The sequence below is a fragment of the Colossoma macropomum genome, unplaced genomic scaffold (assembly GCF_904425465.1).
Source record: "Colossoma macropomum unplaced genomic scaffold, Colossoma_macropomum, whole genome shotgun sequence".
Lineage (NCBI taxonomy): Eukaryota > Metazoa > Chordata > Actinopteri > Characiformes > Serrasalmidae > Colossoma > Colossoma macropomum.
Genome location: NW_023494800.1, coordinates 24,036,038 through 24,063,367, shown reverse-complemented (window position 1 = coordinate 24,063,367; position 27,330 = coordinate 24,036,038). Strand labels below are relative to the sequence as shown.

Sequence of the window (27,330 nt, the reverse complement as noted above, 5' to 3'; positions counted from 1 at the left end):
AACTTCACTTGAATCTGCTTTCTCAGTCCTAAAACAACACATCCGACTCAGAATGCATGAGCGGGCTCTCCCAGCTTCTCCTAACTGGTACTGCTCCCGCTGCAGCGATGTAAACAGGCGCGGGGTGCTGGGCTTCGGGGCTAAGAACACAGTCTACTTGGTGAAAGTGTCTGCAGCCTCAGCAGCAGTTCTAGGTAGGAATAGTACATCTGTGTTACAGTACTTACTTTGGAAACACGTTTGTTTCTGTATTTATGTGTTACAGCTTCCTAATCTCGTCATTTTCTCCTCTCAGGTGAGCTCAGTGGTCACACTGAAAGAGTTTCTGGCTTTGCTTTTTGCCAGCACGATGGGCAAGAAAACGTTTGTGCCACCAGTTCAGATGATAAATCGGTGAAGATCTGGGACATTGAGCAGAAAGCTGTGCTGGCAGAGCACAGTGCTCATCAGGTAAGTCGAGAGCAGCCTCAGTCTGATCATGGGTCAGAGGGAGAGGTGGGTAGAGTAGACTAAACCCATACACAAGTCAAAGTACTGTTTCTTCAGTGAAGTTAAGATATATTTTTGATAACAGTGCAAGAAGAAGTGCGGATAAACTACTTAAAGGGCCCATATCCCCTGATGTCCACTTATGCTCTTTATGTGAGCGAACACTGATCAGCTGTAACATTTAAAATAACCCACTTGTTTCTTCACTCATTGTCCATTTTATCAGCTGCACTTACCTTATGGATGCCCTTTGTAGTTCTACAATTACAGACCGTAGTCCATCTGTGTCTCACCCTAGCTTCTTTTCACCCTGTTCTTCAATGGTCAGGACCTGTGTCTGTGTATCAGACACAGCAGTGCTGCTGGAGTTTTTAAACACCTCAGTGTCACTGCTGGACTGAGAATAGTCCACCAACCAAAAATATCCAGCCAACAGCGTCCTGTGGGCACTGATGAAGGACCAGAGGATGACCAACATAAACAGTGTAGCAACTGATGAGCTACTGTCTCTGACTTTACATCTACAAGGTGGAGCAACAAGATAGGAGTGTCTAATAGAGTGGACAGTGAGTGGACACAGTGTTTAAAAACTCCAGCAGCAAGTCTGTGTCTGATCCACTCCAACCAGTGCAACACACACTAACACACCACCACCACGTCAGTGTTACTTCTGTACTGAGAATGGTCCACCACCCAAACAGTACCTGCTCTGTGAGGGTCCACTGGGGTCCTGACCACTGAAGAACAGGGTAAAAGGGGGCTAACAAAGTATGCAGAGAAACAGATGGACTACAGTCTGTAACTGTAGATCTACAAAGTGCATCTATATGGAAAGTGGAGCTGATAAAAGCGACAAGGTAGATAAAAGGATTACAAGGAAATCCAAGGCAATTAGGATTTTAATGTTATGGTTGATCTGTTAAACTGCCTGTTTTGTTACTGTGCCTTTTAAGACTGATAAATGTAGATGAGCTCTGTTCTAATTGGCTGATCTGTTTTGTACCTCGTTCAAAGAGCACACTGTGCTTAAACACTCTTTATATCTTCACGGTTATAACTTCCCCACAGAGCTGAACTGCTATAAGCTGAATATGCACGTATATGTAAATCTGTTGGTTTTTGTGACATCACAAAAACAATGAATTCAACATGGGATCTTTTTGCAGCTTAGTTATCATATATTGATTGTATTGGCTGAGGAACTTTTGTAACATTTCCAGACTACTTCAAACTCTGTCATATTTAAAAGGTGAGAATAATTTGGTTTTCCATGATATTGGCACTTTAAGAATAACTTAGAAATCCTGCAGAACTTCTTATTACGTCCAGCCGCTAAATCCATTAATCTCTTTTTAATGCTTTCTTGGTCTAAAATAAAAGGCTAAAGTTTCAAATTGAAAAGTGTGTCCAATCACAAAGCAGTACAGATGTGGTCACCAGTCTAACATAATGAAAATAAACACAACAAAGGAATTAGTAATTAAAATTTATAACTAAAATGGAACTGAATAAAAAGTAGATTCCTTTACTCTCTAATCTACTTGAGAAAGCACAGATCCTTAGCATTAAACTAGAACCTCTGTAACTGAATAATTGTGAATAAATATGTACAGCCCACCTCTGGACGGAAGGGGCATTAATATTAGAGTGACATGCACTGAAATGTATTCATGTTTTTTCAGAGCACCATCACCTCCATCCACTGGTCTCCTGTGGAGAAGGGTCTGGTGGTGTCAGGAGACGAGAAAGGCATTGTGGTGTGCTTTTGGCACGGCAGGAACGACACCCACAGCTTCTTCCCGGAACCCAGAACCATCTTCTGCTTGGCCTGCTCCCCACACAATGAGAACCATGTCGCGGTTGGGTAAGATCATATGAATATTATACCATGTACCTGACTGATGACAAGTCTGGTTTCTTTGAAGACCTGCAGGAAGTAGAACTAATTGCCTTTCTTTCTAAGGTATAAGGATGGAATGATTGCATTGATAGACATCAGCAAGAAAGGAGAGGTGATCCACCGACTGCGAGGTCATGATGAGGAGATCCACGCTCTGGCCTGGTGCCCTGAGCCCAAAGAGGAAGATCTGTATGGCCGGCCAGAGGACAACACTGGTGCGTAATTAAGTTCCAGGATGTAATACTAAATATTTGGATGGATGATTTAAAGGGATGTTCCACAGATTATTCAAAAGATTAGTATGATTCCATAGCTGAAAAATAAACAAAGTCATTCAGAGTGGTTTGGTGTGAAATGGTTCATTGTAGAGAAATGAACCAACTCAAATTTCTTTACAGTGGTGGTGATAGGAAGCAGGGGTTGCGATGACTGCAACACAAATATTCCTATTTTAATCACTGTCCAAAAGCACCAGTGAACCTACTCTAATGGTGTAACAATTCATTTGTTTTTCATACGTGGTTTATAGTTCCTCCTGGTGCAACTGAAAAAAGTAAGAAGTTGGGAACAGCAGCTTTAGTCTGATCATGGGTCAGAGGGAGAGGGGTGTAGACTAGCCTTAACCCAAACACAAATCAAAGTATTGTTTCTTCAGTGAAGCTTATAACATTCCCGAGATCTAGGACCTCAGAAAGGCTTTTGCAAGAATTGTTGCAAAGACATAAGAAATAAGAAAGCAGTTGTGGTTATACTTGAGTCATTTCCAGCACCCTAAGTGTGGAAGTGTGCCAAAATGTACTCCTTTCCCTTGCTGAATAGCAGCTGTAACTGTACAAAAATCTTACTTCAAAGTAATACCATCTTCTCCCCAGCTACGCATACACAGAGCAGCAGAGGATATCATTACTGTCAGAGACTGGAAAGATTTTATGAAAAAATCTTTTCAGCAATGTTATCCAAAATGAGCCTTTTTTCCCCCTCAGTAATTACATCTCAACCTCACCAAGTTATCTCACGACTTCCATGCTGAGAACCGCTGAATGGCTACATTGTTTTAATCAGCAGTATTTTGGGGAAAAAATAGATCATTTTTTTCCATGCCTCTCTTGTGAGTGAACATTTAGATTGATTTGGGACATCCATGCCTCTTATTTGTATTGTAAGTATGGTAAGGAAGCATTTTTAAAGTACTTTTGCTTTGGAATTGCCTTTGTTATAATACAAATAACTGAAGTAATTTCATTATATCAATACTGAATTCATTAGAATTCTTAAAGGTACTTGAATCACTGAATCAGATCACTCTTTCATGTATCAAAACATCTTAATTCAGTGATTCACTGTCAGCTCAAAGATTCAGACCTCTAAACGTTTCTTGAGTTTTTATATGCAGTGTTGGTAGTGGTAAAATAGTGGAAAACGCAGGTAAATCAGTAAAAAATAGGTTTTCTTTGGGGTCTGTTTTGCCTAACAACACTCTGCGTGTATCTCTCGGCCAGAATAGTTTTTTTTAAAAAAATACATTGTAAACCTTTAAAATTGTAAACAATGTTTCAGGCAGAGTATTCATGTAGTAACTTTCTGTGATGTAGCTTTTAGAGGCAATAAATATTTCAGACATCTGGTTTTTGTCACCACCACCGTGAACAGTTCTGACTTGGTAAGTTTCTTTAGAATGGACATTTCATATAAAACCACTTTGAATGACTTTGTATGCAGTATGTTTGTATGTAAGCAGTCAATTATACCGACGTTTTGAACAATGAAATGAAGTATAATGAAATTCCCCTTTAAACTTCTCAGTCAAAGCACCTTCATGTTCGACTAATAAAAGTCACACCTAGAGCCTAAAGCTCCTCTTACTCATCTTGGCTGTGCTTAATGTCAGCAGATGCTTCCAATGGACTGGCAGAGGTAGGAGGTGGCTACCTTGCTTCTGGGAGTCGAGATCAGACTGTTAGAATCTGGAGCACAGCCAGAGGCAAAGGTGAGAAAACCTTATTGCTGCTGTCTTTTATACTTAAAAAGAGGCTTAATGTTGTAGCTTCCTCTGTTGGCATTCAGCATGATGTGGTCCTCTGTGGCTCTTTCTCTAGGTGTTATGACTCTGAAACTGCCTTTTCTGAAGAGGCGGGGGGCAGGAGTGGACCCTGGGGTGAAAGAGAGGCTGTGGCTCACTGTACACTGGCCTAAAGGAAGACCTTCACAAATAGTGTCCAGCTGCTTTGGGTACAGGCCTTTAGACCTCAGTCATGTTTTATGCATTTGCATGTGCATTTCTTCTTGCTCTTCCTTGCTCTGTGTACTTCTCCTTGCTCTTCATTGCTCTTCTGTTAAGTTTCTCTTGCTTTGTGTGTGCAGTGGAGAGCTAGTGATGTGGGACCTCACAAAGTCAGGCAAGCAGAAGTGGACCTTGCTGGGCAGTTCTGCTGATGGTCAGAACCACAGCCGCATCGTCTTCAACATGAGCTCGGCGTGTGTTGGGGACAGAGAGCTACTGATCAGCACGTCCATGGACAGAGAGGTAAACTTATCCTTAATAGTGTCTTTCATTAGCTGCACAGTTCTCCCCTGTGTTTAGTAACACTTTTGAATTTTTCAGTTAAAAGTATTTGTAAATGAAACTGCAATTCTGTGTAATTCAGTCTTTCGAGATTGGTAAATAGTTTACCAGAAGGAAGAATTTGTAGTGATAAGTTACCAGTGTATTGATATAAGTTTCTGTCTGATCATGCATCGATGCCAGAAAATCTTAGTGAAAATAAAAGTAACCAAACTACTTTTTTACTGTGGTGCTTCAGAAAGTAGAATGAAACGTCAGGAGAGGAGCTAAGATTAGTCCTGTCAGAGTGTAATGGTTGTAATTTCAAATTCACATTATATAGCCATGTATCGCAGACATTTATTCATGGAATTCAGCAGCAAGTTTCACCAATCATAAATTTTTATGGCCAGCCAAATTGGCCTGTGGCTGATCTTTCTGGCCAGTTTTTATAAACCTTTTTTTTGTAAGCCAAAGCTCACACAGTGTGGGCTAAATGAACACATGGAACACACTAAAATAGAGATTCTCAGCCTTTTGCAATCCAAGTCATCAATGTTTGTCATATTAAAAATTATTTGTGGTAAAATGTCTTTATTGTAAGTCATTTTTAGTACCACTACAGCCCATGTTAAAAAAGAATCATAATATAAACATCATTATTTGCTTTTTAATGTGTCTAACTGGTATTTATTTATTTATTTTTTTTACATTTTAAGTCAGTTGTCTATTTAGATAACATGAAACAAAGTAAGTGCTGTATCGAAACTAGCTGTTTAGCTGTGTAGTGCAATGAGTCATTATGCTGTAACATTTTGCTATAGGTGTATTAGCATGGCTCACATTATGTTATATAAAGTTGCACCATAGATCTGCCAAAATAGAAACAATAAATTGGCTGATTTTGTGGTCGGAGCAAAAAATCTGCCGCTTCAAAATAAACTTTTTTCCTGTGTTGGTCATAAGCACTATATCATATCATCATCATCATCATCATCATCATCATATAATTTTTCTTGTAATTCATCTTCAAAATTTAGTGACATTTATTTGTCTCAATAACATCTTCTGATTTTTGATTACATTATTGTGCATCTGCAAATGGCGGGGGGTGGGGGGTTATTAAGTAATCACATAATGTTTTATGTCCTTCTCCCACCACCTCTACCCATCCCTGACCAAAACAATACACAATATTCTAATACAGTGCCAGTGCACTCACTTGCCTCGCTTTATTTACATTGTGAAATTGCAGTATAGATCTGTGAAAATAAAGCAATAAATTGGCAATCATTTTCATGGTCTAAGCAAAAATCTGCTCATTCCAAACTTGGTCTATTTATTTATTATTAATCTGAAGCTCAGATTGTGTGAGATAAATTAACATGTAAACACTTTTCCAGTACTTTTTATTAGCCAAAGTCACAACACAAATATCATTATTTGCTGTTTCACTGGCCAAACTGGTATTTTAAATTCTTACAAAAAAATCTTTTGCCTATTTCAATAACATGAATCAAACAAAGTGCCACATAGAAAGTAAGAGGTGACTGACTGTTTCGCATGACTAGTCCTGCATAATTATGCTTGACATTTTGGCATCAGTGTAAAGTTTCCACATTGAAGGAAAAATCTGTTGATTCCAATCTTGGCAGGTTCTGATTGTGCATTTGTGATAAAATAGGTTATTCTGTTATTTTCTAAATACAGAGAAACACATCAGATTTGCTGTCTGTGGTAATCAGTGGTGTAATGCAGGTGCCAAACACAGATATTCGGTTGGAGAATACTGAAGTATTGCTGTTTTGCATTATGCTGTATGATATTTACACCAGGGTGGTGTTTTTGTGTAACTGTGTCCAGATCAAGTGCTGGGATCTGGACACTCTGGAGTGCTGCTGGACTCTGCCCACTCTGGGAGGTTTTGTATACTCCTTAAGCTTCTCTCCTGTGGGCACGGGGTGCTTGGCATTGGGGGTTGGAGACAACATGATCCGCGTGTGGAACACCCTGTCCATCCACAACCCGTACGACACCAAGACCTACTGGCAGAGCATCAAATCCAAAGTAACTGCGGTAAGTCACCAGAAACTGATATTGATCAAGATGACTGTGAAAGTATGGTTAATGTGTGATAGTACAGCTTGCTTATGTTTTTTTTTCTCCTCACACCCCACTTAAAGGAAATGTATACTGTATGTTTAAAGCAAACCTGACATGAAAATTGACCTTGTTAGATCATATTAAGCAATATTCTTCAAATCATCATTTAAAAGACAAAATTTGTATTGTCCTGTAAAATGTAATGACATTTGCTTTTTACTACAATGTCTTCTGATTTTTGATTGTCATCGTGCACCAGCAGGCAGAAAGGAATGGTATTTACCATTTTATTGTGTTTCACCTCACTCTCCCACCACCCCCACGTGTCATCAAGCGAGAACACTCAGCTATCTCAGAGACCCTCTGTGATATTGTGTGTCACTCAGAAATATGTTGGAAGGAAAATGCGATTTGATTTCCAATTCAGGTTAACTTTAATGGCCAAAGAACAGATATCCCTTAATTTTCTGAAAGGAAAGAGTTTAATGTAGTATATAAATACTGTCAAATTTTCTACATGAACTGTTCACTCCTCAGTCCACACGGTCAATATAAAGATAAAGAGAAGTTGGAAAATTGTTGTGTAGAGTCTGTGGTACATAAAAACAAATAAATGTTCTAGACAAGCCTCTTGGAAGAAAAATAAATTGCTAGAAGGAAATGGGCCCTTTGAGATGAGGCCACAGTACAGTCTATTAGTGGGAACTATAACCTAGTTTTGGCCTAGTTTGACCAATTGAGGAACTTGGTTTGGTTGATCCATTGGGGGTGTTTGGGTGTTACAGCAGCAGATAAATGCTGGGTCTTATGCACATAATATATACTAGTGATGGGCAGTATATAAAGAATGAAATGTTCAGGTTTGATAAGTTGTAAAGGACAAAAAAGAACCAATAATACAGTGATTTTTATTCAGTGTTTCACATTCTGCACTAAGTAAATCTAAGTAAACAGGCCTAATTGTGCTCTCTTTGTAATGAAATATGCAGTTGGTCAGTACCAACTGTGTCAACAATATGCTCAGAAATGCATTCTGAGAGATAAATGTTGGGAGAAGCCATTATGCACTAGGCAGCCACCATTGCATCATAAATCGTTGACAATTAGACCATTTATTTTCTTGATTTTTAACAGTTGGCCTGGCATCCAGTGAAGGAAGGCTCCTTAGCGTTTGGAACAGATGATGGCAAAGTGGGCATCTATGAAGCTTATTCTAACAAGTAAGAGCACATGCAGTCATTACTACTATTTATACTCAGCTTGTAGATGTGTAGCAATACAACATGTTAAACTGTATCTCAGCATGTCAAATTGTATTTTGTATTGCATTGCAGCTACTGTGTTAGCTGGTGACAAAAGTGTTAGACCAGGGCATTATAAAGCACAGCGTTTACTGTAAATATTATACTTTCATAAAGTTTCATACTCTAACAAAATGAAATCATTGACATAGTAATGTGAGGCACATTACAGTATCGAAAAAATGCATCGAATTGAATAAGTCGTTACATTCATATTAGCTTGCTTACTTACCTTGAACTGTTTCTGACTCCATCCTAATCTAAAAAGGAGTTTGTTTTTATTTGTGCGTTTGTGTGCTCTGACATGCAGGCCTCCACAGACCTCCAGCACGTACCACCGCAGAACAGTCTACTCTCTGGACTGGGGACCCCCCATCCCACCTCTGTCATTTGGTAAGTCGCTTTTTCGACGTCTGAACAAGTTAATTCATAACACCCTCCGCAGCCCGGCAAACATTGAACTAGGAGTGACGCCAAGAGCCATCCATCAGCGAACAGCGTCGCCGGCACATGCTTAATGTGCGGTGGTAATTGAGCGAGCTGCTGGCATAAAAACCCGCTTCCCTTCCCTCACAGGCACGTTCTGTGGGAAATGGAGACACAGAAACTTCATTTGCGGCCCTTCCGCCGCCGCATGACACTTTTATCGCCATATCTGTCATCAGGTTGGGAGACGGCGGAGATAATTGCTTTTGTTTTGAGAGAGCTGCTGACGGGGAAGTGGAGGCAGGGGGTAATTTGTTTACACTCTTTCTGCTGGCTGGGCGCTTCTCCCACGCCCATCCCCTGGGATGCCACTGGTGACGGGGCGACGCAGAGGATTATTCGGCATTTTCATTTGCGCATCTGGAGCTGAGGGGTCTCACATGGGCTGTTTAGGCAGTTAAGAAAGGAATGAGTATGTGAGGCCTGAGTACGTGTAGAGTTTAAGTGTAAGTGGTGCTGATTAGAGATGAGTGGGGTCATTTTAATTCGTTTTGGTTATTTAAATGTAGTCAGAGTATTCGTTTAGCTTCATCTGAGATTCACAAGCATAATTTCGAATCCTCTAGTTCTTCATCACTGGTCACAGGACGCTGCCCTGTGCTGTTGCCTGGATATTTTTGGTTGGTGGACTATTCTCAGTCCAGCAGTGACACTGAGGTGTTTAAAAACGTCAGCTGTGTCTGATCCACTTATCACTAAATAAACAAATCATAATTGCACTAAAACCATTTCATATGACTATCAGGACTAATAATTTAAATGTTTAAATATTCAAATAGTACAGATGGTTAAAATACCATATCTAGTGTTGATCTTTATGTTGGTTTGTGTTTTCTGGCCTCAGGAGGTTCTGGAGACAAGCCCTCATACAGTCTGTACAGTTGTGGTGGAGAGGGAGTCATCTTTCAGCATGACCCCTGGAAGCTGTCAGCAGAGGCCAGCAACATCGACAAACTCATCCGTGACACGAACGACATCAAAGTAAGACACTTACAGATACACCCAACTGACCGCAACTGATGCTGAGTCCAAAAGAACATAAATGGGTTTGCTCTCTCTGGGTGGGTATCTTGGGGGATGTCTTGCTTCTGGGGGGGCTAGCCAGCACTGTAACCTCAGCATTACATTAGTGGAAGTAACAGAATTGGCAGTTAGTGTTCTCCTCCAAGCATGTTGAGCTATGCAGTGACATTGTGTCAGCTGCAGTTCGAAAAGATGCAGTGATGCTTCACGTGTCTTGGAAAAAGCACGTGCTAGCCTTCACCCTCCCAGTCTGGGAGCGTCATGTGATAACAGGAGACGTAGCTAGCAAGTAGAAATTTCCCCTGACTAAATTGGAGAGAAAAATTAAGTAATTACTCTCTATACATCACGCATCTAATTACCTTATTTGTCTTTCTAAAGAAACATGCTTTTTTTTCCAGCACAAGCTCTCCCCGCACACAGACCTCAGCTGGAAGCCAGATGGAAAAGTTTTAGCCGTTGGAAATGAAGATGGGTGAGTGTGATGCTCTGTGGAATTATCTGCAAGCTGTTTGTCTTTGACTCTCTGACTCTCAGGTTCAGATTAGTAATAAAATATGTTGATCATTTATAAATTAAAGTTTTAAATGACTATTAATAGATAAAGTTAGTATTAGTAGTAATGTAGTATGTCAACACCCATACAGGGTCCATACAGGCTCTTCAGATGAAACATATTTAAACTAGTTTGCATTATTACAAACGTACATAAAAAAAAAATATTTTGAAACATTTTGGAGAACGTTCCATTTTTCAGACAAACCTTATACAAACAGGGATGTTTTGCCAGATAACTTGGTAGTAAAGGACATTTTAATTGGGCATTCTTCACTTTAGGCTTAAGTTATCCAGCTACTTTGAAAATACTGCTTTGTGAAATTCCCCCAAAGCTTAACAGATAACAGATTACACAATACAAGTGCAAGCTTGTCTGAGCTGAATGTGCTCTCTGTGATTTGCAGCTCTATAGAGGTGTATGGGGCTCCCAGTCTGAAGCTTCTGTGCACCGTGCAGCAGCATCATAAGATCATTAACACACTCCGCTGGCACCACCAGCACTCAGACCAGCCCGAGCTGCACTGCCTGCTGGCCTCCGGCTCCAGCAGCGCTGTTGTTTACATCCATGATTTGCGCAGCGCCGTTGGTGAGCAGTCTCAGATGGTCCACAAGTTTGAGTCCTTGAGATTTAAGCTATTTCTGTACTTCACAGAACTTTCATTGAAAAGTGTTACAGTATTTGTTGAGCAAACTTGTTGTGAACAATTGCTGTTTTTCTGTCACCTTCATCTAGAGAATCCTTCAGAGAGTCCCGTCCTAGTAACCGAAGGCTTCCGCAGTCTGTCTGGCCACACCAACAAAATCACCGGCCTGGCCTGGAGCCCTCATCACGATGCCCGCCTCGTAACAGTCTGTTACGATGGTACAGCTCAGGCAAGTTACAGTCTTACAGCAGTCATTTTGTCCTTTATTCTTGCCATTTAAAGCAATAGTTTGGTGATAATGATATTTACACAGTTTGCTAATTACCACAAATGTTGATGATCAGTCAGGACACGACACAGTTTGCTTCTTTAGTTTTGGAGTAGAGCTATGAGGATAATGTTACCAACAAACTAATTCCTCACCAATTAGCATAGTGCTGAACTGCATGCCTAAGTCACACACTTGCTTCAAATCGCAGCTGTTAAGCAAATCTTTTTGACATTATTTATGTAATTTTATTGCACTGTATAACCTGCTGTTAGCTATAGAACGTTCCAGTCACATGAAGCATCCCATGTGTTTATCTGGTAAAGTGCATTTTTGGCTAGTTTCAGCAAATCCCAGTACCTGAAGGAAGGAGTGAATTATTCCTCACGTTGTTTAATTCACTACAACAAAATGGTTCACTAAAAGGTTCCATTGTTGTGGCTGAATTTTGGAGATTGATGGAGAGTGTGCTGCAGACGGTTCTATATAGCACCAAAAAGGGTTCTTTTATTGTTACAAGCTTGATATCGTCGCCATAGTTGAAGCCTTTTTGGTGCTATATAGAACCATGTGCAGCAGATTGTCACCAATCTGAAGAACCCTTTCATGATGCACAGAACCCTTTAATCATGCCAAGGGTTCTATATAGAACCATTTTCTTTACTAAAGAACCCTTGAAGAACCATTGTTTTTTTTAAAGTGTAGTGAATATACCCTAAGAAAAGATTTAGACATTTCAAAAATATCCTTCCTGTGTTTTTGTCTCAAGTGTTCTTGTGTACTGTAATACAGGTGTGGGACGTGCTGAAGGAGGAACCGGTGTGTAACTACAGGGGTCATAGCGGGCGCCTGCTGTGTGTGCAGTGGTCCCCTGTTGACCCTGACCTGGTCTGGACTGGTGGCGATGATTTTACAGTCCAGGAGTGGGCAGTGTCTAAGCAGGAGCATGCCAGACCTCCCAAGAGTGAGTATTATGGTAGCTGGTCCAGGATCAATGTCATTTATGTGGCTTGAAGTTATTTAGGCTTTTAAAGCTGCACTCTGGCCAAAATGAAAAAACGTATCACTACATCTGTTGTAAACCTGCCTACTTGCCTTTTACAGTGATGCAGTAGTTTCCAGTTTAAAGACTAGGAAAACTACCTTCTGATGTTGTGTGATGAGGGTGGGAAAAAGCCGAATATAACGTCTGTATTTATTAGCCTCTACATCAGTGACTAGACTAGCAGACAGGATTTTTTTACCGCTATGGCCTAAGCCAACATAAGCCCAGAATCAAGCCTGCCAGAGCTAGGTGACATTTGTGCAAATTTAACTTTGGGGATAAGTTATCCAGCTTTACTCAAAAAGCCCACTTTCTGAAATGCCTCCCTAGGTCCTCCAGTCCTGCAGTCCACCTGCACTGTGCACTTATTATCCCCCTGCCCCTGAGGCATATCATTAGGTCATTATGAAGTGCTTCTTGAGCTGGCGCAGGTGTGTTGATGCAGGGAAAACATAAAACTGCAGTGCCGGTGGCACTACGGCTCTGAAAAACGCACTTGAACCTAATGAGTAATAACCTGAACCACATGCTTTCTGTAGCTCTGATGAGATCTGTGAGCAGGTAACAAGTAGTTTGGCCTGTTCTTCAATACATAGATGCTGTTTATGTATTTTTGGGAGATGTCTTGCTTCATTGGCCTGCTCAGGATCATGCTACACCACTTCAATAGATTTGGAGTCTGACTTAGAGACTCTAAAACTGTGTTTTTGTTGGATCCAGTTTTAGAGCTTGAACTACTTGTCTGAACATTATGGGACACGACTGCTGACCTTTGGTTCCCATGTAAAATATAAGTGAGGCTTGGGATGGGTTCAGATTTCATGTTTGAGTTTACATAGCCCAACTTTAAAAGATTTTACCCTGTATTTCCCTCTCTTCTTTCATTACCTTAAAACAGTTTTATTCTGGCATGCTAGAGTCACCCAATTAACATTGAGAAAAAACATGGCTTAATGCAGCCAGAAGGACTTTTTTTGTTTGGTAATATGTTCAGTATGTGAGTCGTAAACAGGTGAAGTTTAACATCCTGCTATATCAGCACCACACAGTGTGAAAACAGCGCATTATGGAAAGTTTACCTGAACTGTAAACCTTTGAGATGTTGTTTAAAAGCATTGCTCAAGGAGTCCTTTGTTCTTTTAGTACTTTAGTAGAACATAACCATATTAATTTGAATTCACTGAGTACATGTTACTCAGTTGAGCATCTTAAAAGCTACTTAACACAGTTGTACTGAACCACTTCACACAACATTTTTAGGTAAATCCAACATTTCATTTTTGGGTGATACATAAAAATAAACAGTCCAGTTAATTAGATTTACTCAAATCATTTTACTGGGATTTCACTGAGTACATATAACTCAGTCAAGTATCTTAGCAGCTACTTAACACATTTCTGTGGAGTGTAGCTGAGGCTCTGTGAAGTTTGGTAGGTCAACTTTTGTCTTACTGTTACGTTGTTCACAATTTTTCGTACAGGTAAGAGACGTGTGGAGCTGGAGAAGAAAAAGGCTCCGCAGAAGAAAACCAAGAAGAAGAAGAAGGCAGCTGGAAAGGGTGGACTGAAGACAGAGGAGAATGAATCTCCTATGGGAGAGGAGGAGAAAGGAGGCAGTGGAGCGGATGAAGCGCAGTCAGAAGACGAAGGCGAGGATGAAGAGAGAGAGAGCACCACCGTCTCTACCGGTAACGTTCCTCTCATGTTCTCATGAGTTGCTTTTCCTTTTCATGCTGAGCTGTAAAATGATGTCATTTAGTATTCAGAAGTGTAACTTACAAAGGTGGTCCTGTTCCCCCTCGCATGTTCATCTTCTTATTCACATTTTTTAATTAGCTTTTTAGTTTGTTTACTTAGTCGTTTCTGTACTGCTTATTATATGTATATGCAAAGTTTATTTACTAATTTAAAGCATGACAACAGCAGTTGATTTTAAAAGTGCTCTATAAATTAAACTAACCTACTTTAAATATTTTGACATTTTATGCGCTGATATGGGAATTGTGAGCCAGAACTGATATATTTGTACACACAGTGCGGCTCAGAAGCCTGAGACCACTCATGAAAATGAAACCAAGTTGCATTTATCAATTTAATAACAATTTTATGTGACAAATTATATTGTCAGCATAACATTTTGAGTGAAATTTAGAATTTTTTTAAATATTTACATGGATTCACCAAGTTTTGACTGGGTTTTCTTTGAATACTCTCCATCTGCTCGGGGAAGGGGTCCGAAGCACAACCGATGTAACAAAATGTGCCTCTGCATGTTTTAATTACATATTTTAATCAGAAAGTTCTCCAAATCCCCAAATCTTACATAGTGTAGCTTTAATTTTGAGTAGTGACCTAGAAATAGTGCAGAATCTTAAATACTTTTTCATTTTACTTTGTCGTAACTTTTTTGTTTTGAGATTTTTCAGTGTGATCTCAGACTTTTTGGCTCTGTTGTATCAGTTGATGCTGATACATACCGATGCAGATACATAACTTTTATAAAGTGTAGAAACTGGGATTAGATCAGCCTGAATTAGCATTAGCATTACAGAGGAAGATCTGTTTGATACTGATTTTTTTAAGCAAATATTTGCCTTTACTGATATGATTCTGATATAATGGTGCATCCCTACTTCTTTTTGGATTTAGGTTTGTCTAAGGACACCAGTATGGACAGGTGTACAGCAGAGAAAATGCAAAATGGTGGGAAATCTTTTCTGGCTATGAAGAAGGAGCTAAAAGAAGAAAGGAAAAAAGAAAAACCAGGTCAGTTTTTTTTTTTTACTTTTCTTTTGCCTTCAAAGTCAAATTAACCCAACTCAACATACCTCATTTACAAGGCTCTGTATATGTATGTGCTACTGCAACAACTGTCCCTTACTTTCTACTTTTTACTTTTTAATGACAGAAGATCATAGTTCAGTTAAAAATGCTAATATTACCAGCCTCCGTTTAGCTTTACTAAAATCATGTCCTGATAACTGGTGGCTGCTTGATTCCTTGTTAATAAGCCTTGGTTGATTTAATGCCTGATATGGAAACTCTGGTTTTACTCCAGTAGGAGGAAAGTCCTTTACACTGTAGCTTCTGAACAGGGCTTTGTTGCAGAAATGTCAGCCGGCCCTCTGGCCTTGTTCTAGACTTACGTACATAGATTAACATATAGCAGATTTGAGTGCTCTTGACTGACCTTTTCCCACAGAGTAGTCATTTTCTGACTGTCTCTGTGAGAAAGTGATAATTGGAATTGGTTTGTGCTCCTTTTCTTAGAGCTGTCTCTGAAAAAGAGGAAGCCACGCTCCATGCTGCCTCTCAGCACCTCCATGGATCACCGGCCCAAAGAGGAGCTGCAGCAGGACTGCCTGACGCTGGCCGCTGTCAGACACGCACACGGTCAGCAATACATCATGGATTTCAATCCATCTTAAAGTGCCAACTTTGCAATGCTAGTCATCGTAGAACTGCTAGCTTTATTCATACCAAATAGTGGTAACTAGCAGTGGAAACCTCTGACCTCATCACTGGTTGGTTTAATTATGATGTTTGAGGAAAAGATTCAGTGCATCAAAATATCATGATTCGATTTCATTATTTTGGTATGATTCAGAATTATTATTATACACAAATGCAAATGAAGGAGCTCACTTCACAGTAGTGAAAATAGATGATAAAACAAAAAAAAAAACCCAGCAAACTAACAAAAACAACAGTAAAGTAGAAAACTACGGTTCCTCTCAACAAAAATACACAAGCTGTGTGAATGAGAGCAAGAGCAGACATGTAACCACACACCTCACTGGACATTGGTAATGAAAATCTTTCTTCATCGTGCGGAAATCACATTTTCATGTTTGGGTTCATGTAAACCCTGTGTGGAACTAAGTGCAGTGCTCTTTCAGGAGAAAAAAAAATCTGTTTTAGGGTAGTATTTAAATAAAAAAGACAAAGGGTCATGATAAATTATATATAACATTTTTAGATATGTAAATTATATGTATGTTGGTATGATTTATTTTTTTATTTAACATTTGAAAATAGTCTTCATTTTACCCAAACAATGAGCAGATACTATACTAAATATTCTAATCCATTATGTTCAATTATGACATTCCAAAATCAGTGCAATTGAATAGTCACCTTCATTTCTAATCCACTAGTGAACAAAATGCACACATCTTTTTTTTTATTTTTCTTATAGTTTAATTCAAATTAATGAGGTTTTTTTTCTCTTAATATTGTATGTAAAACGCTGCAGAGGTACTGTGCCAACATATTCATTTTTCTGCTGCTTCTTTTCTCAGGTGGGTCAGTGAACTGCGTGCCAGGCTCTGGAGAACACATCCAGCTTGGCCTTTTTACAGACAGGGAGGCCCTCTGCAGGATGTTTCAGGAAGAAGGTAAGAAGTGCACCAAAGACAGGAACATAGAAAATGAGAATATTAACATCTTTCATCTTTCTGTGTAAGTGTGGATGAATCACTGGTGGTGGTGCTGTGCCTTTTCTGTAGAGGCCAGTCATGTTGAAGCGGGTCACTATGACTCAGTGATGTATCTGCGGCTGTGGAAGGGAGATCTGATTGGGGCTCTGCACATGGCTACGGAGAAAGGAGAGCTGACGGACCACTTGCTGAGCTTAGCACCCATGGGTAAGACTTTCATAGAAAATGTAACAGTGCAGTTTTAATAGAGTATTGCAGTCATGTGCAGAAGTCTGAACAAACCTGGTCAAATGACATGTTTTGTTGTTAACACATCCTCTACAGGGGACAAACTTAAAAATGACTTTTTTTTGCAAATTTTAGTGTTATAAAATATAATAAAATGCAGTATATAAAATGTATAAAATGCCATTCCATTATGTTAAATTCTGTAAATAAACAGTAATTGTACATTTAAAAAATGTAGAATTTTCACTTTAGTCAACAAAACAACATTTGACCAGGGTGCCAAAATTTTGCATATGAATGTATGTGGAATTTTTCAACAGATGTTGGGATGCAGCCTATATGTAGTGCAGAGTGATGTAATAATTTAATTTTTATTCATGAATCATAAAGTGGGCAGTATCCTAAAGCCTGAAGAGATGGCCGCCCCATGTAGAGATGAAGAAAGCGAGTCATAATAGTGATTTTTTTCCCCCCCTGATTCTCCTACCATGGAACAGCAGGAGAGTGCTTATATCAGCTTCCATGAGCCTAAACTGTACGTGTTTTTCTGTGTTTTACCTTCTGTAAACGTCTGAATTTGAAGCCTCATATTATTGAAGCAGCCGGTTAGCCTATTAGCTCTCTGCTGACCTCGTCAACCTTCTCTAGCCCAGTTACAGAGAATATAAAGTGTAAACTGTTTAAAGAGAGCCTAGTAGCAGCAACAACTGATGTTCATTTGGCAGTTCTTCATTTGGTTGCTTTTTTATTGGCATGAATTTCGGCAGTAAGTGAGTTGATGTGATATTGGTGGAGTATTTTGGCTGTCATCCACTAAATTTTGGGCAGAACTAAAAGACTCAGCTTTCATCATACTTGTAATACTTTTGTGCCTCACCCAGCTTCATGGTCATCAGTGTTTCTCTTGGTATGAAGAGCAGGTTTTGCTTAGAACAGTAATAATGATTTATTAAGATAAAGGTTATCTTTCCTAAACTATTTTTAAAAGCACATTTTGTCCTAAAGGTGGTTTAAGCAGCTGAAAGGTCTGAGTGCCAGTGAGTGCTGACATCATAACAAGAGCATAAAATGTTGTAGGTTTGGCATTTTTCACAAGGTAGTCCTGTCACCAGTATTTATACCTGTGATATTGTTTTCCTGCTATACCCAATTAGTCTTTAATCTGATAAGTTATTTAAGCTGACAAGGAAAACACACATTCAATTATATGAAACAGTTTGAAAAGCTGGGTGTCCAGATAAATGCTCTGTGTCATTAGTGTTTCTGCTTGTTTGTCTCTCTCTCTCAGCTGGTTATCAGGTGTGGGCCAGGACTGTAGAGGCGTATGTGAAGCAGCTGTGCCTGCAGGAACAGTTCCTCAAAGCCGCCTCCCACCTTGTGTCCGTTCACAAGATCTACGAAGCTATCAGCCTCCTCAAAGCCCACCAGTTCTACAGGTATGAGACAGGAGTGTTAAAAAGCACTATGATGCCTGTGAAGGTGGCAGTTCAGCTGCATCAAAAGCTTGGTGTACTGTCTCCATTCCACTACTTCATGAATGTTTACATTTGTGCACTCAGTATTAAATAATTTCAGCCTGTAATTTTGATGTTTTCGGTACCAGAAGATTAAAATTTTAAACTTAAACATAGACGTTGAAACAAATGGGGGGAAAAAAGTAAATCGGATGTAAATGTCAGTGCATAACCTCCTATGTTTTGAGAATTTGGTTTCCTAATTAATCATAATCAAATGATTGTAAGATCAGGTATGTACACCTGTGATGAGAGATGTTGTTGATGACCCTTCACAGTGTGAAAGGGTCTGAAAGCTAACCTTAGTGTTTGTGGTTGATCGACAGGGAGGCCATTGCACTGGCCAAAGGCCGGCTTCAGCCCGACGACCCCGCGCTGAAGGACCTCTACATGAGCTGGGCTGCTGTGCTAGAGAAGGATGGACATTACACTACTGCTGCTAAATGGTACAGTAAACCTGTCAGGCTCAGTGAAGATCACATCACGTTTATACTCAACATCATGAGGTTACGATTTAATTATGAACTGTCTTGTGAAGTACTCTTCACAGCAAAACATAGTAATTCTTGCATTACAATAATCATCAGCTGAAAAGTCAATTTTTGCTTTTTTGTACTGGAGCTAAAAAGATAATGCAGCGTAAGTCATGGAAGCTTGTGTATGCTAGTTAGCATTGTATAAACTGCACACCTAAATTATCACACAATTACCTCAAACTGCAATTCTATCAGGTTCTGACACTGAATGACATGCTATTACCTTACATTTATAGATAACAGTATGTCATACAGTGTCACATAAGCAAGTATATTTGAGATTATTTATTGTCTTGATGCAGCTTGAGATAATTGTGTGATTTTATATGTGCAGGTTTTATGTGTACATACATTTTATTAGCCTTATAACTGAAGTTAAAGCAAACTTTGTACAATTTGAACATATTTTGGCAGATCAACTACATCCAGGCTACATTTTTATCAGATTTTTCACTGAACATTTGCTTTTAGTCAAAACAGATATTTTTGGAAGAATTTCAACTTTGTGTTCCACAGCTATCTCGCTGCAGACTGCAGTTTTGATGCAGCCAAGGTCATCGCCAAGAAGGGAGACGTGATGTCACTTAAGACGGCCGCTAACCTGGCGAAGCTCGCCGGGGAGAGCGACCTTTCCCACTCTCTCTCCTTAAGATGTGCCAAGGAGCTGATGCTGTCGCAAGATTGGCTAGCAGTACAGGATATCCTGAGGACACAGGATACCTTATTGGTCAGTTGCCCGAATTTTGTTTTGTTCTTTGTAGATCTAATGAGTTGGCCAAATCTGCAGCAAATGTAAATGTCAGCCTTGGTGCTGGTCAGGCGGAGCAGTCAAAATGAAATATGTTCTGCTCAAGGTCCTGATACTTCAGCCAAGGATTTATTTGCCTACAGGGTTTAACGTCCAAGATCAATATACAGCTACTTTTTGCTGTTTGTGCCCAAAAACTGTTTACTTTTTGAAAATGTTTGTGTTAATGCAGACTCAGCTGTGCAACAGTACAGAAAAAACAACAACATTCATAATTATTAGTGGTGATGCAGCAGCCTGAGACTGGAGATTCAGCTTCATCACTTTTGGACTCTTAAAATGATTAGAAACAAATATCAAAAGTGTGTAGATTAGCAAACATTAAGAGTTTATTTGAACCCTGATACGTTACATTTCATAATGGAACTCTTCTGAAGGCGCGTACTTCCACCCTTAATAATCATTGTTCTTCGTTTGTTTATAATGCAGACAGTTATGAGTCTTAAGTGTCTCTCTCCCTCTCTCTCCCTCCGTCCTCCTCTCTAGGGTCACAGGCTTGTGTTCTGTGTGAGTGAGCTGCTCACTCAGAGATTGTCAGTCCCTGGTGTGGTGAGCTGGAGCTCAGCCTCGTCTCATGCCTGGTCTAAACCCACTGAGGAGGACTTTCTGCCTGCCGTCCAAAGAGTGTGGCAGAGTGAGTTTGGCCTGGCCACAGCTGACCTAGACCAGATCAAAGCACTCCATCAGCAGCTGAGAGCCATAGAGAACCCCCCAGCTACTGCAAGCATGCCCATCAAGCAGGTATGTCCAGAGGTTATTACCACTATTCACTCTTAATGTTACTAATGTGAAGTTCCTATGTAAAATCATCAGTATCAGTCCAGAAATCTTAACATTCCCCCTCCTAGAATGTGTTTAAAACATAAATAAGCAAGCAGTGATTTGGAAGGCAGTTCTCTGGAATACATTTATATCCTTTCATTGCCAGCAGTGAGCTCAGACGCAATGTAATTATCTCAAAGGGAGATTTTGCCAAAAAAAAATCGTGTGAAAAGTAGTCAGTGAGCCAGGGCGTTTTGTATTCCATTGGAGCAAAAGTTGTCAAAGGGTGAAAACACCAATATACGCCAACAAAATCTGTTTTCAACAACCAACACAACATAGACATCAAATTTAACAAAATGATTTTTTTATACAAAATATTACATTGGTTTACAGTGATGTGCTCTTGTTCTAACATGTAGAGAAGAACCTTTGTAGTCTTTGTTGTAAGAGTGTACTAGTACCACATATTGTATTGTATCATTCAACATAAGCATCTCAATTCAATACACACAGGCACAAATACAGTGCTTATTTTATTCCTGATTGTATTGCATGAAGTATAATAAAATAAATAACAAGTAAGCCCACAATGTGGACACACTCGCTCGTCTGAAACTTTCTCTTCGAGAGCAGGGAGGAAGAGAACTCTCCTCATAGACATAAATTAGCTCAAGGCTAACATATCAGCTCAAGGCTAACATATCAGCTCATGGCTAGAGAATTGTTGTAAAATATTGAGCTTTCATAACGTTAAATGCTCTAATAAACAGAAAATGGAAACATTAACATACAACTGAAAATCTGCCTTAATTTTGCTGTACCTAACTGAGACACCACTATATCATATCAAACCGAATTCTGGATTTTGTGAATTGTTACACCTTCTTTGTTGATAGTAGTCATTTAAATTGCCGAATTTTTAATTATTTATAAACTCTTAGTTTAACAGACCTGATTGAGCTAATGTAGCTTTTAGAAGCCTCTGATTAAGGCTGCAGTAAAACTCATGAATAATCAAATTAATAGTCATTTGGCTGAGCTTTTAGTCAGTCTTGTTTTATGTGTATACCCATATTACTGTCTGATATCATATACATTATTGTTGTACATATTAAATACCAATCAACAAAATGTGAATTTATATTACAGTGTGTACTAATGAGGCATTGCTAATATCCCCTGTGATGTGCTTCCATTCTTCAGCTGCTCTCTCATGTGGCTTTGGACATGGCTCTGTCTGTGGTCAGTCAGCTGCTGAGTGATTGGGGGTCAGCAGTAGAGGAGCTTCTGCGAGCTGTAACTAGAGGATTTGAGGTGGGCCATTTCTCTCTAATGGCTGAAATGTGCCAGCTTCTTCTTCCCCAAGGTGAGACCATCAGATGTGCTCTCTCTCTCTCTCTCTCTCACTAGTAGCTCCACGGTAAACAATGCTTAAAAAGTCATTTCTTATGGATCAATCATTTTAGGATGTTGGACGAAACCCAGAAGTAATGCTGATTTAAATAATAGTAAACTCATTTCTGCAGATTCAACTTTCTTTGTTTTGTGTTTTGTCCAACATAATATAAACTATATAAAAAGTTTTTTTAATAAAATCATAATTCCAAATGTGGTACAGTAGATCAGAGCTGATCCAGGCATTTTTCATTAAATATATCATCTATTTTAAGTCACATCCTCTTCTTTTATATATATATATATATATATATATATATATATATATATATATATATATATATATATATATATATATATAATTTTTTTTTTGCTTTATTTACTCTCGTACACTATAAACTGAAATTATCCACAGCCTGCGGCAGTGAGGCGCATTTTCAGAAGATAAAAAAGAAATGTCAGTGTCTGCGGTGTGGAACTTACAGTGGAATATGAAAACTTGTAATATCTCCCAGTGTTTGATCTAAGCTGCTTTTCGTCATGGTCCTGCCATTTACTGCAAGTGAGATGCCTTTACCATCCACACCGCTCCTGTTTTCAGATCGAGCTACGGCGCACATTTTAGAGCAATATGAAATGATAGTGTTCACAACACTAGTTTCACTTATTTCACTTAAGTAGGCCACAAACAAAAGGTATCAGTTCAGAGTGTACAGTGAAATGCAAAAGTTTGAACACCCCTGGCAAAATGACGTTTTGTTGATTTTTATTTATTTATTTTTTGTTCTTCTTTCTTTCTTTTTTTTTTTCTAAGTGACAACAAGTTAACATATCCTCTACAGAGAACACACTTAAATATGACATTTTTCGTCTAATTTTAGTGCACAATTTTTATTTATTTGCTGATTGTAACATTTTGGGAAAAGTAAAAAAATAAACGTTTTGCACAGCCCACATTTTATGTTTTTTTGTTTTTGTTTTTTTTTTCTCCATTCCATTAAATTCAGCAGTCACACTTTATTTTGATGGTCCCCTATAGATGATCTACAGATACTTAAATCATTAACAAACCTTCTGATGATACTCAGTTGAGTATCAAAAACATTATGGTTAGGGTTATGTTTAGGAGTAGGTTTAGGGTTGAAGGGAAGGTTAGGGTTAAGTTTAGGTTTAGGGTTAGATTTAATGTAATCTTTCAGACTCAACTTTAGTTGCATTTCATTGCTATTTAGCTGAATGTTAGTTAGAGACAGACAGAGTAACTACAAAGCATCTACAGGGGACCATCCAAATATACCAATTCAGCAAATAAACTGTAATTGTGTATTAAAATGTATGTTTTCTGAAGAGGATGTGTAACTTATTTTCACTTAGAAAATCAACAAAACGTGTCATTTGATCGGGGTGCCCAAACGTTTGCATACAGCTGTACATCACTATGCACAAAGCAAAACTGAGTGATAAACACATTATAGAATAGTAATAAAAACATGGGCCAAAAAATATATTGGTGTCTCGTTATTCTCACTCTAAAAATTAAGTAATTTTACTGCACCATGTCTTAACTAAGATCTGCAGCTGTGTTATCTGAAAATGCAAATGCTGGATCTGAATCAGTCGACGCTCATAAAAAGTACTTGAATCAGATCAGGATCTGAAAATCCCTGCAGTGAAAGTGGTGAATAGAGATACTGCTATTTCCTTTTTATCTACACAGCATTTATGATGTAGTAAAATCTACCACATTAAATGTTATATAGCTATTTACTTTTACACAAACATGCCTCCATCTCTTAGAATTAAGACATGAAGACATTCATCAATTTCATTTTCCCTGCAGGTCTGGATTCAGTAGCACTCTGTAAACAAAGACTTCTGCAAGGTGATGAGAGAAGCTTGTTCGTGTCCCAAAGCCTGGAGGCTTTTGTCTGTTACCAACTGCTGTACAAAGACTGGTGGAAGCATGGCTGCACTAGCGCCACCACAGCAGCCAACAGCATCAAACACATCAACGCCCACCAAACACCAGTGGAAAATGGAGACACCAACCATGAGAGAGAAACTCGGTCCCAGTCCGAGGCTCAGGCTGCTGAAGCCATCGTGAGGTCTGAGGGCTTCTGGAAAGTTCTCCTCTCTGAGCCCCATGCCAACCTTCAAGCTACCCAGAGAGTCATCAAAGACATCCAGAGCAGAGTGGCCAGTCTGGTCCAACAACACAGCCGTCCTCAAGAGCCTCAGCCAAGCCTGGGCACGCAGCCACAGACACACTCTACTGATCTCGACGAGGAGCCAAACAGCTCCGAGGGACCTGGAGACCTGCACAACAAGCAGAGGTATTGAACATTATTGAGCATTTGATTGTTCACTTCCCTTTTTCCTGCTTAAAAAAGTGACTCCTGCTACAAGGGCTGCAAATGAACTTTTTGCTCATCTGCCAAGGTGTGTAGTTGATGATAGGATGTACGCTACATATTAGGCCTGTCACAGTTGATATATAGTCACCTAATCGCAATGGTTTAAGCTGACTACAGTCATTTTAAACAGTCCTTAGATTTCACTGTCATGTTGGGCTGCAGCAAACACAATGTGAATCGGGTGTGTTGGGTTATTATGGTAAATAAATCATAAAAGGTTTTGAGACATATCATGGGGCTTATGAAAACAAAAAAGTTCTAACTTGGTGCTCTAACATGTTTTGAGAGCAGCACTGAGTAATTTTTGTTTATTCATTATTGTATTGTATGTTTTAGCATATATGCTGGTTTTTTTGCTTATATTTTCACTCTTGTGAAGAACATGTAGCATTACTTATCTCTATACAGAATTCTGTGGAACTGTAGGCATTTGTCAGTGCAGCAGTAGTGATGTACAGTCAGTGGTTGCTATTAAGTAAACATTGCTAGTAAGTAAGGTGGCTAATCAGCCACTTTGGCCACTCCAGGTTTGTATTTTAATAGTTGCAAACAATAAATGAGAAATTCATAAATGATTAAACACAATTACTTGACAATTAGTGGTCAACTAAGATTTCATGGTCATGACATTTTCAGTATGTTCAAAAGTGTCCAGGCACACCTTTCAGTTTGTGAATTCAGCTGCTTTAAGGGGCACTCATTGCTGACACAGGTTTAGTGGTGCGCACAGAACTTGTTCAAGTATCTTTATAGAAAAGCATTGCTAATAGAATAGCAATGAACCTTTTTTGTTAAAGGAATATTTTAGTCTGCAAGCCTAGAAATCAATCAGTCAATCAGCTTGCCACAAAAGTATCAAAGCAGTTGTAGTCTGAAAATGTACTTCCACCTTCAAGCTACATCATCAGAAGGGTGTTTTCCAGGCCTTTAAACCAGTAAGTCTAATTCTAGAGATTACTGTAGCACCGCTGTAAAAGGCAAGTAAGTATATTTACAGCAGATGTAGCAATGGTTACATGTTTTATTTTGGCCGGAGTGCCCCTTAGTTTGGTGTCCAAGGTGAGTTTCTTTAGTTTTGCACTGGAGCTACAAGGCTAAAGTAGATTTTGAGTGACAGAGACCTCCAGTATTTCTTAGCTACATTAGTCATATAGCTGCAGTGCAAAACTAAGGAAGCAAACTTTTTTTGGGCCTGATATTTGGGACAGATGGAAAATTGTGCACATTTGATTTTTTGGTGAACCAATTCTTTTAATCGTTGGGTCAGTGTAGTAGTTAATCTAAAATAATGAAAAAGCTCACATCTGAATGACCTCTAACCCACAAAGGCTTTTTTAAAACTTTTTTTGCTTTTGTCTGGTAGTCCTCTGAAATGCACTCAGCACATGGAAAATTGAACGCATTTGGCATTCGGGGGGTTCATTATGGTTCAGCACTGACTGATAAACTCTGAGAAAGTGAAGAACGCCTCTTAACTAGACTCTGTTTCTGTCAGATCCTCTGTTGCAGACAGTGAGTCTTTTCCTGCGCTGGTTGCGCAGGTCACAGAGCATCAGAAAAAGCTTGCCGCTCTCCCCGACCATCTGAAGGTGAGTAATGATTTGATTCTACAAATGCTCATACATTCAGCTTTTGCAGGACAACTACACACCAGCCACTGAACTATGAGGAGCGTGTTCGTCTCTTAATGAAGGCTTTCTGTCTCGTTTCAGAAATACTCGTTCCCTGATGTCGCAGAGTGCTGCATTGTCCTCTTGTACATGGATAAGCACTTTGGTTTGATTCCACACCATCTCTGTGAGAAGGCTACCAGTCTGTTGCTCAAATATGGAACAACAGGCTCGCTCCACAAAGCTTGGCAAAGATTCACTTTATAACTGTTTTTTGTTTTGCCATCCTAACAGCACTTAAACATTTTCGGATCGATAATATATTTGTATTTTTGTTTAATATGTACAGTGAACCCGACCAGTGGTCAGCTGTATTGTCTGTACATGAATAAACATTTTTTTCACAAACGGAAATGATTTTGAGTATCAGTTAGTATTAAAGACGACGCTGTTGTACCTCTAAAATAATAATCAAGCACACAGTAGTGAAGCTTGTTTGCCTTCTAGCTCAAAATCTTCCAGTGCTGATTAACAAGGCCTTATTTCTCTGGAACTCGACTTAACTGGACACTGCCAGTCCTTTGCATCACATCCACTATGTGAATGCCATCTCCAGCAAAATGTTCCAGTAGTTACTGATTTATCATGATTATGAAGTGCTAAGTGAAACAATCTTCATCATGCCACAAATAAACTTTGTGCAGCATTTTGTCTTTTAATCGTATTAACTGATGTGGGTATCTTAGCCTCATTTCAGTGCCATCAATGAATGAGGTTGAGCACACATGATGAAATGAAAGTTGCTGTGATGGAAACAAAATTAGTAATTATATTCATCATCTGCTGAACTGACTGTAATTTGTAGCAGCAGAATAATAATCCAATGATTGTTGGATTGTTCGAAGGTAGCTTTAAATTGACCCACTGCACGTAAAGATGAAATGTCACAACACATCCTGCCAAAATCTATACAGCTGGTGGTGTTCAAATGAGCAGAGATTTGAACGCAAATGGTGAAGGTGCGAAACCAATCGCCCGCCCACCCACACCTCATTTACATATATTTACATATTATTTCCATGAAGCACGCCCTAATTTATGCAGATGTTTCAGCAGGGAGCCAATAAACAACAGCATTCAGCGGCTCGTGAGCCAATGGCTGAGCTCGTAGGTCGAGTCTTAGGTCGAGCAGTGAGTGCACAGCTCCCCCTACTGACCAAACTTTAATGGCGTTAAATCACGTTTATTGTCACATCACATTT

At 39.3% G+C, this 27,330-nt stretch overlaps 1 protein-coding gene across 1 annotated transcript; it reads left to right on the top strand.

The window, feature by feature from the left end:
- The first annotated feature begins 52 nt into the window (after positions 1 to 52).
- Positions 53 to 26,497, top strand: gemin5 (gem (nuclear organelle) associated protein 5). Its single transcript, XM_036588671.1, has 28 exons — positions 53 to 194; positions 296 to 450; positions 2,172 to 2,353; positions 2,453 to 2,604; positions 4,281 to 4,376; positions 4,486 to 4,618; positions 4,751 to 4,913; positions 6,795 to 7,007; positions 8,169 to 8,254; positions 8,646 to 8,728; positions 9,666 to 9,802; positions 10,246 to 10,319; positions 10,807 to 10,988; positions 11,136 to 11,275; positions 12,107 to 12,278; positions 13,841 to 14,047; positions 15,009 to 15,125; positions 15,630 to 15,752; positions 16,661 to 16,756; positions 16,868 to 17,005; positions 18,315 to 18,462; positions 18,867 to 18,986; positions 19,593 to 19,803; positions 20,371 to 20,625; positions 21,853 to 22,015; positions 23,885 to 24,377; positions 25,954 to 26,047; positions 26,171 to 26,497. Exons 1-28 carry the CDS (start codon positions 53 to 55, stop codon positions 26,333 to 26,335), a joined length of 4,440 nt encoding a protein of 1,479 aa, XP_036444564.1. The 3' UTR covers positions 26,336 to 26,497.
- Positions 26,498 to 27,330: the final 833 nt, after the last annotated feature.